This window comes from Patiria miniata, unplaced genomic scaffold (assembly GCF_015706575.1).
Source record: "Patiria miniata isolate m_02_andy unplaced genomic scaffold, ASM1570657v1 HiC_scaffold_1, whole genome shotgun sequence".
NCBI classification, from domain to species: domain Eukaryota; kingdom Metazoa; phylum Echinodermata; class Asteroidea; order Valvatida; family Asterinidae; genus Patiria; species Patiria miniata.
In genome coordinates, this window is record NW_024037047.1 from 19,445,357 (window position 1) to 19,455,453 (window position 10,097).

Here is a 10,097-nt window from a genome sequence, read left to right on the forward strand (position 1 = left end):
TCATTTTTTAATGAGACATTGAATAAAAAAATTCAATTCAATTAGTCATTGAATTGTTTCTTCATTAAATTTCAATTATTATCTGCCAGACAATAATTCGGCTCGTGCAGGGTGGGTTCACCTGTGCACAAAATGGAAGCCCTTTTCGTAGAGCTTCAGATACCCCAAAAATCAGAATATACAAGAAGTAATTTTGTTGTTAACACAAAAAATACAAATGGAAACAAAAACAAAACCGGAGAAAAAGAAAATACATTTTTTTAAGAGTACAGTCGACTGTCGTTAGTACAAACTCTGTTAATACAAAATTCTGGTTATAACAAACATAAATCCTTAGTCCCGACTGTGCATTTATGTGCACAATGAATGGGACTGATTTTCCTCTTAATACAAAATTCTGATATAACAAACAATTTGGCTAGGTCTGAATGAGTTTGTATTAACGAGACTCGACTGTACAGGGTTTGCAACTTTGAACAATCCAAGAATTAATTATCCCCTTTCCTCATCATCCAACCCCTCTCCTCCCCAAGCCACGCCCATAGCTCTCGCCCCCCCCCCCCCACAGGATCATCTGTCTAACGTTGTGTTGCTATGGTTACCACTGAAGCAGATAGTCATCAGTTGTTGGCTGTAAGAATACTCCTCCTGAAAATGAAACGGCGAGAAACAAAAATAACATAAGATTTTATTTAAAACTGAACTTATTCAGAAGAGGGAAATATTCACCAGAGTCACTGTAGCGCACGAAACTGCATGAACACTTAATGGTGTCATTGATTCCTCAGTGAATAAACACAATGTAATACAATGTAATACAATGTAGTACAGTGGAACGCCGCTACAAAGAACATTGCCAGATCCACAGAAATTGTTCGTAATAGCGATCGCTCTGTAAAGCGATTTTAAGCTGCCGGTGCTCCAGTACTCACTTTTCAATAAATAGCGCCCTTCAGAACTCACCCTGCACGCCCTGGTAGTTACTGAAAGTCAACTTTGAACACGTGCCGACTATTGAATTATGTAATTACAGTTTTTGAGCTTAATACCAACAGCAATCAGCAATGGGTGGCTTTCCCCTTCTATTCCTTGGGGAAATAATAGCCACTTGTCGCTCTTGCAAATCAAGATTAGCATTTGCCCTTCACCGAATTATAAACACGGTATACTCATAGCGCTACCTCCCAAGCGATCAAGTTGGAAAAAATCACTCGGGTGGGACTCGAACCCACGACCTCCTGCTTTCTAGTGCAGATGTCTTACCACTCGACCACCGAGCTAACAGGATCGGTTGGCTGGTTCGAATCTGATGTACATGTAGCAGCGGGTACCACAATATAACTATTCATCAGATGAATTTGCGTCGGGGTGATGTAAATCAATATTAGGTTTTGCCCTTCATCGACGTATAAACACTGTATTCTCTGTGTTGACATTTTTCAACAACAACGTTCGATATGTTTTATACACAAAAATCGGGAGCCAAGGACGTTGTTTGGTATAGGTGATTGTTTGGTATAGCGGTGCTCAGTATAGCGACGTTCTACTGTACAAGTGGTTATGGGTCAATGATCATCTTTACAAATCCTTTGTCCAAACGAGGAAAACTCTGCTTATGTAGGATGTAGGAATGGAACACACCAAATATTCTATCAGTCGTGGCATTTTGAGATAAGGGGGGGGGGGGGCGATCCCCCCTCCCCTTCCCAGCTTAAAGATGACAACAATTTAAGAACTATTACATTTTACAATTGACAAACCTGAAATTCGGGTTTTCCGTTGAGAAATTCTTGCCTTGCTGTCAGAAACTCCTTGAAGTGCAGTTCCGGTTGCCTGCAGTCATCGATGCAGCCTGTGTGATCCGTGACTAGGTTAAGCAAAGCGGACATGAAGTGTTCATGTGTTGGGGTGTGATCAGTCTGAAGCAGGCCGATCAGTTGATGCACCATGCCCATGTTGTGTAAGATGTCTGGAGGGGGTAAAAAAGGGAAAGGACAGAGTTAATGGCTCTGTGTCGCCAACAACAGGGGGCGCGTTTTTAACCACTTTTGAGAGCCTCTTAGACGGTACACCACGTGTGTGTACTGTACTGGTTCTTATTTATCCTGAATGTGCACAACGCTAAGCCATAGCGTCTTCCCGCGTGAGCGTCAGGCGTCGTAGGCGCGCGAATACGTTCGAATTTAACTTGCGATGGTCTCCCAGACTAATCGCCGCCCCCAATAACTTTAGATCATTCGAAATACGCAATGGATGGACCGGGAACCAGTCTAGGTCTCCCAAAACTCTCCTTTTCTGGCCGTTGAAGGGGTACTTGTGCACGGAGCCCATAGCATCCTGCTAGAACTTTCAGTCTATTCTCTATAAGGGATGTACCGTTTCAGTAGTCGAGTCCATCACAAGTCCCTGCAAGTCCATCACAAGTCCTCCAATCCCAATTCAACTCACAAGCTTTTTCAAATGAACTTTGACGTGCCATACGCATGTGTACGCATGTCATACATTAGTCATGGCTGTGATTGGTCAATACAACACAGGGCGGGGCTTAATGGCCCGGTCTTTTGCTAGACAAGAAGGGGGGTGGGGGGGGGGGGTTGCAACCCCTCATTCAAACGCTGATTAATGTTATGAAACTAGTAAAATGCGGCCAAAAATAATAAACAGAATGCTAAAGTTTTTAAATTTGTTCTTGAATTGCCTTAGATTGCAGGAGAAATCATTGTAGATTTCACACGTTTCCAGGGGGCATGCCCCCTGACCCCCCTAGCAAAGCGTGCCTTAGACTCAACTCTCACCCTGTATATCAACCCCCCCCCCCCCCCCCGGTTTCCTGAAAGCTACATCTCCCCCCCCCCCCCAACAACCTGTCTGACTCCGAGTACATGTACCTTTCAACCCGGCCGCTGTATGGAAGAGAGCTTTCAGCATAAATGCAGATTTAATTTGCAGTTTCTCCACGTCGCTCTGCATCGCTCTCATCAGCACCGAGAATCCGTCGTTATCTACAAACACCTTCAAGCAGGCTTCATTATCCCTGGCAAGACCTGCAGGAAAATAAGACATATCAAGTTATTGTCATCCTCAAGTCAGTGTCATCCTCAAGTCAGTGTCATCCTCAAGATATTGTCAATTTCGCAAGACATTTAAAAATTGGATGGAAGAACTGAATGGTGCATTTCCTTCTGTACTGATGTCTTTGTCCTGATTCAGTGTCTGATTTCAGACACAAGTTTGAAAACTTTCATGCCTGAAAAAAATTGAGGCATAAATACAGAACTGCGTTATATTTCATTTAAAAGAAAATACAATTTCCATTCTGTAACCTTTCAATCTGTTAGGAATATTTCCATCTTTTTCATGTAAAAACGTTCAATTTTGGTTGTATGCCCAAAAATGCATGGCCAAAAAATATGGCCAAAATTTACCAGAAATGTGAGTTTTTAGGACTTTATTAATCAGGCTTGTTACCTTATCAGCCCTCTAAATCTTTCTCAAATGACAAACCAAATCATGTATAAAACGGTCTAAAAATATTACAAACAAGGACTCGCATGTTTTAATACCTGTTTTGTTGAAAGAAACTTAAATTTCAACTCGCAAATGGAACAGACAATACACAATTTGAAAAAAAAAGCAGAAAAAAGCCCCAAAGTTAAAATCAAACTGAACTGCAATCTTACATGATAAAGCATACAGTCCTTTGACTCTGCATTTGTCTGATGAATCTTTATCCACAGCAGTCAGCAGTTTCTCTACCCCTCCCATCTCCAGCAACACCTTTTGGTTGAATGGTACATTCTGCACCAGGTTGGCTATCAAATCAAAGGTCCTCCATCTGACCTCTGACCTGGCATGATCCATTAGCTGGGGGAGGAGCCGGGTGCCACCAATCTTGTGGAAATCTGTTAGTACATCACATGTGTGAAATAATAAAGTTCTGTTCAAGTAACGATCTATCGATGTGCACATCTGTAATCTTGAAATAAGATTTTTGCCTATGACGAACTGTTAAATAAGGTCCTCTTACTTTTTTGACATGAAAAGTTGAAACCCTGGAACATGTTTGAAAAAATTTAAAGTAAAACAGATTTTCAGGGTGTGACGGTAATAATAATGTAATAATAATGCGGTGCTTACTTGTAGTGCTTTATACCAAAGGTCTCAAAGCGCTTCACAACTTTTACCCCTATTTATCAGGCCATGAGACTGTTGTGCGCTTTCTTGAAAATAAATCATGCAATCTTAAGAATGCGCGAGCATTCTTAAGAATGAGCACGTGTCTTAAGAATGAGCGCTCATTCTTAAGATTGCGTGGGAATATCACGTGCGCAATTTATGAATTTTGCGCAATCTTAACAAACATTGCACGACATAATTATGTTAAATGAAAAAAATACAGTCCCTGTATGTATCATATGCATGCCACGAAAAAAACCCGATGTCCAGAAGTTGCCAAAATTGCTCTTTTGACTAGATAGAATCCAGCTCTGCGGCGTAATGGTGGGGGTGTGAACAATTAATTGGTGGCAATTTAAATGGGAAATAGCATTAGCACTATGGGATGTCATGTCACAGTATTCATTCTCATTCTTCACATTCTTCATTCTTACGTCCCCCCCCCCACTTTTATAATCCCAAAAATCAGAATTCTTTCCAATACACTATTATGTCTCTTTTTTTTCTTTTCGGTCCCCCCCCCCCCCATACACGTATCTTTTCATATCCACTCTACTTTTCAGCGCCTTGCGTTGCAACAGTATAATTATTAAGAATCAGTGAACGAGGATCCAGCTAGACTTGCCAAGCGCAGCCGGTGCTCGGTATCGACAAGACCTTTATCTTGTCGCGCATTCTTAAGAATGTGCGCTCAATCTGGAAGAGTTATTTTTTGCAAAGATTGCACAAGGATCCAGTTGTACAATCATAAGAATGTGCATGCGCATTCTTAAGAATGCGTGATTTTCAAGAAAGCGCACAACAAGACCAGTTTTTGCAGCAGCTCGAGATCAGTGCATTCTGATCTCTACCTTCACAGGTACCCATGCTCCGGGGTGAGGAGAAGCAATTGTAGTGTCTTGCTGAAGAGCACAAGCACTATGTTCCCCGTCAGGGTTCAAACCCATATCCCACGGCATATGAGTAAAATGCCGTAACCGTTGGTAAACACAAAAAACACAGAGAAACTACAATTGATAGACATGAACTATTTTGCCTGTTGAAAATGCTCTTACCTTGTGCATTATCGATAGTGTCGCTCAAATCTCGGAGGTTCTCCAGAGCATTCTCAACCGTTTCTTCATCGACCTCATTCTCAGAGTCCAATTTTTGTCTCACTGTTTCCACTAACGATATCATCTCCTTGGTTTCGTCCTTGTGCATTTCAGTAAAGACCTTGTTCAGGAACTCTCTTCTCTGCAAGGGAAGTGGAAAGGTTCAATAGAAAGGTTACAGGAGTTTTGAGAAAAGGTTGGTCAGAACTAATCTGACCCAAAATCTCATGGCTTGGCTAACCACAGATTTCTGAACTTACAATCACCATCTTGTGCTAGCCGCGCTAGCAATTTGTCCAGAATCTTTAGTTACAGGATGGACACATGCGCGCACATGCCAAAATTCCTCGCTAATTCGTGAAAAACATGTACGCTTACTGTAAGCACAGCCTACATCATTACTTATAGGCTAATTTCTTGCTGTGACCCTAGTCGATTTATTTGATTTTGTTCCACCTCTACATGATCGAATTCACAGAGTATTTTGTAAACCTGGATCATGTCTGCCCGAAGGCGTCGATACTCTAAAGCCGTGGTACCGGACCATGATGTTCCGTGCATGACTACAGTAGCGTATCAGGACGAATTTGGATCGTAGAAAATAACATACATCGGTGGAGAAAGAGAATTTCCGCAAATTAATTCTCAGAACGTGATCTCTCTTCTCTGTGAATGTATTTGTCCGTTGAAATATATATTTTAACGAGATTTTACCGCTCGGACTTGATGATACACCGCAGCATGTTTCTACAAAATGTTCGGCCACTGCACGTGCAGCTTCGTGCGGTCTCTGTATGCACAACAGGGCGCTCGGGCCGGATGTACGCTTTCCTGAGCCGCTTTTACCGACTCGCACTGTACGCACTGGACTTATCGTCTCGGGAAAAGTGACCTGGTCAATTTTCCTGGGCGCGTGGGAAGTTTTCCTGGGCAGCAGTTGGCCAGTAAAAGTAACCGCTGGACTCAGGAAAAGTAACCGAGAGGAAAACGTCCTAGGCTGTCCGCACTGGACTTAAAATGGGAAAAGTACCCATAGTCTCGGTTAGTTTGACCATAAAAAGTCCAGTGCGGACAGGGCTAAAGAGTGGCTAGACCCAATGCCAGCAGCCTCTCAACATAGGTTTTTCCTCCAAGGCCTGGATCCAATGGTACTTGACCGAGTTGCCATGGTAACTAAACAAACGGGGGTCAGGCAAGTCGACCGTTGAGACAACTCGACTCAGGACAAGTCGACCGTTGAGACAACTCGACCATTGAGACAACTCGACCGTATGTGCGATAAATGGAAAGACAAGTCAACTCGCATGTTATTGGGATAGTACCGGGGATTTTGACGGCGGCTGATCGCCGTTTGGGAGTTATGATACCCTGTAAACTAAGAGGTACCATTGTGCATTAGATATCTGTCTTTTGTTGCATATAACAGAGCCGATATAGCGCAGTGTGATTGTCCTGCACATCGTTCGTTTTTGCCGGGCCTGTGTGCGCACTTATCCCCGGCCAACGTGGCCGTACCGTGCACGGTGGCATCGTTTTTGCCGGGCCTGTGTGCCCATTTACATGTATTCCATCCCGAACGTGGCCGTACCGTCACGGTGCATGGTGACGTCGTTTTTGATGCGCTGTTACCGTGCGCATGCAGTTCGGGATTCGGTACCGTTCACGCGCGCATTAGACCGGATCGGAGTGCCCTCTGTGCATCGAGTGTGCCCACGCCGCACCCGGAACCGGTCCTGCCACAGATTTATGCAACTTTTTCCGCTCCACGTGTATACCTTTCCATTAAGTCGAGCTGTCTCAACGGTCGAGTTGTCCCGAGTCGAGTTGTCTCAACGGTCGAGTTGTCCCAACGGTCGACTTGTTCCGAGTCGAGTTGTCTCAACGGTCGACTTGTCTGACATTCAAACAAACCATCTACTCTTATTGGTCAGTGCGCGAGATGGGCAAGAATGGTCTATTATTTGCAGCAAAATTGGTCGTGATAAAGCAGGTGTAGTAGATTGTAAAGTCAGATTTAACTACCAGAAAAATGAAAGAAAAGAACAAATTACTTCAGGGTCCATTTGGGCGTGTTGATCTCCTTGCGTTCCCGGTTCTTCTCCTGTAGGCGTATTCTGAACAGCCAATTTTAACACGTCTTCAAGTGATCTAGGCTGTCTTCGTTCATTTCCAGACGATGAATTGTCATCCTGATTACCACCGGAGCTTGCCATGTCTTCTGGATGCGATTTTTACTGATCTATAACTTCAGGATCCAATGATCTGATGATGGAATCATTACAGGCTGGAAAAACAAAACGTCACAACTGATGAAAGTCAAATAAGATTAGAAGTAACAATAAGTAAGAAAACAGTTTTTTGGGGGCGAAATTAATACAAAACATACCCACTTACATGATTGTATATTCTTTAATTCTTCATTTTTCATGAGAAAACGGTATTATAAATATGTTTATTTTATATATGTAGGCCTATTTTGTTTGTAAGGCCTTTGTTTTCTAAATATATTGTACATGTAGGACCCATAGGCTTTCTCAGATACAGTACTCAGTAGAACTATGAAAGTGTTAGCTAGTGCTAACAATAACATGGCCAAGAATGCACAATTGCAAGTTGAACTTTTAGTATTGAAAATATTTACAAACATTCTTTGTATATTTATTATAATATAAACCTATATATACACAAAGATTTTTTGTAAATATTTTCAATATGTTATAACAAGGAACTAGGACTTAATAACAATCAAATACCAGAGATTCAGGGGACCTACATGTACAAAAAGCACAGCTAGTACTGAGCTAGCTTGTCGAGCATTTTCGAGTGCGGGTCCCCTGAAAAAAAAAAAGATAAAATAAAGTAAAGTAAACATGATGTAGGCCTAACTAACTTGTAAGATACTGATGTCAATTAAGATTCCAGATTGTGCATTTATCAGGTTTATGGTTTATTTATGTTATGCCCCAACTATCGCATCGGTCCCAACTATAGTTGGGCCTGTCCCAACTATAGTTGGGCCTGTCCCAACTGTAGTTCCACAGTTGGGCTGTCCCAACTATAGTTGGGCCTGTCGCAACTGTAAGTTCCACTGTTTGGCTGGCCCATCTATAGTTGGGCCACTCCGATCTTTTTATTTTGCGGTGTCCCAACTATAGTTTACATTGATGTACAACTATAAAACGTTCCCTACAGCTCTGATACACGTCTGACTTTACTGGGGACCACTGAAATTAGCTATTGATGGGGTGAATCTATAGTTGGGCCACCCCAATCTTTTTATTTTGCGGTCCCAACTATAGTGTACATTGTTGTACGATTATAAAACATTCCCTACAACTCTAATACACATCTGACTTTACTTGGGACCAATCAAAATTATCTATGGGTACCGGGTGGGAACCATCTGTAGTTGGGCCACCGCAATATTTTTATTTGGCGGTCCCAACTATAGTTTACATTGATGTACGACTATAAAACATTCCCTACAGCTCTGTTACATGTCCGACTTTACTTGGGACCTTTGACGGATGTCAGACAAGTCGACCGTTGAGACAACTCGACTCGGGACAAGTCGACCGTTGAGACAAGTCGACCGTTGAGACAAGTCGCCCGTTGAGACAAGTCGACCGTTGAGACAACTCGACTCGGGACAACTCGACCGTTGAGACAGCTCGACTTAACGAAAATGTATACACGTGGAGCGGGAAAAAGTTGCGATCCCGGACGCGGCGCGGGCATACTTGATGCACAGAGGGCGTTCCAATCCGGTGGCCGTCGCGTCGGGCCGGCGCGCCCCGCCAGCGAGGACCGGGCCCGGCCCGGCACGTGGGCACATCGACCGGGGCGGCAAGTGGGCGCACAGGCCCGGCATAATCGATGTCACCGTGCACGGTACGGCCGACGCTGACCGGGGATAAGTGCGCGCACAGGCCCGGCTGCGCTATATCGGCTCTGTTATCATGGTTATATCCAACCAAAAAAACAACTCGTGTCATCACTCCCAAACGGCGATCAGCCGCTGTCAAAATCCCCGCGACTATCCCCAAAACTAGCAACAAAAACATGCGAGGCGACTTGTCTTAACGGTCGACTTGTCTCAACGGTCGACTTGTCTCAACGGTCGACTTGTCTTTCCATTTATCGCACATACGGTCGAGTTGTCTCAACGGTCGAGTTGTCTCAACGGTCGACTTGTCCCGAGTCGAGTTGTCTCAACGGTCGACTTGTCTGACCCCCCCTTTGACATAAGCTATGGGTGGGGCCCATCTATAGTTGGCCGGCCACGGCAATCTTTGAATTTTGCAAAATGTTGCTGGACAATAAAACCCAGCAGCTTGACAACTCATCCAACTAGGCAGTACCACCCTGACCACGTGACCGGCCAGCCTTGCGGCATGCATGTACGACGAATACACGGTACCAGCGCCGCGGAATATTCATGACATTTAGTCCAACAAGATATATCATCAAGCATGAAGCATCCAGCGCAAATCCAGTCCTAACTATAGTTGGGCCGACCCAACTGCCGCACTATAGTTGGGACAGTCCCAACTATAGTTGGGACCGATGCGATAGTTGGGGCGCAACATTTAATTATAAACAAGAAATTTAAGAGAGTAGATCTGTTGCAACAAAACTAGGAATCAACGGGATCTATCACCACAAAATGTTCGAGATGAGACTTACCATACACACAATAACATTCACCTTAAGATTGTCTCTAGACTATATGCACATGTGATGTATAATGTTACAAATGTCTGTGCATTCCGTTGTTGCATGTCATGTCACACGTGTTCGAGAAGTTTCGTTTACAAATAAATGGAA

The 10,097-nt window shown here is 43.6% G+C and overlaps 1 protein-coding gene across 2 annotated transcripts; it reads right to left on the reverse strand.

Moving 5' to 3' along the window:
* Positions 1 to 455: 455 nt before the first annotated feature.
* LOC119724829 (hsp70-binding protein 1-like) lies at positions 456 to 10,085 on the reverse strand. 2 transcript variants are annotated; one of them, XM_038196078.1, is made up of 7 exons: positions 9,957 to 10,085; positions 7,322 to 7,554; positions 5,232 to 5,412; positions 3,681 to 3,902; positions 2,889 to 3,044; positions 1,761 to 1,969; positions 456 to 648 (listed from the first exon to the last, which is right to left on the reverse strand). In XM_038196078.1, exons 2-7 carry the CDS (start codon positions 7,481 to 7,483, stop codon positions 571 to 573), a joined length of 1,008 nt encoding a protein of 335 aa, XP_038052006.1. In that variant the 5' UTR covers positions 7,484 to 7,554; positions 9,957 to 10,085; the 3' UTR covers positions 456 to 570. The 2 variants fall into 2 exon arrangements, with proteins under 2 accessions (XP_038052006.1, XP_038052014.1); XM_038196086.1 differs by lacking the exon at positions 9,957 to 10,085 and adding an exon at positions 8,044 to 8,104.
* Between the last annotated feature and the right edge of the window lie 12 nt (positions 10,086 to 10,097).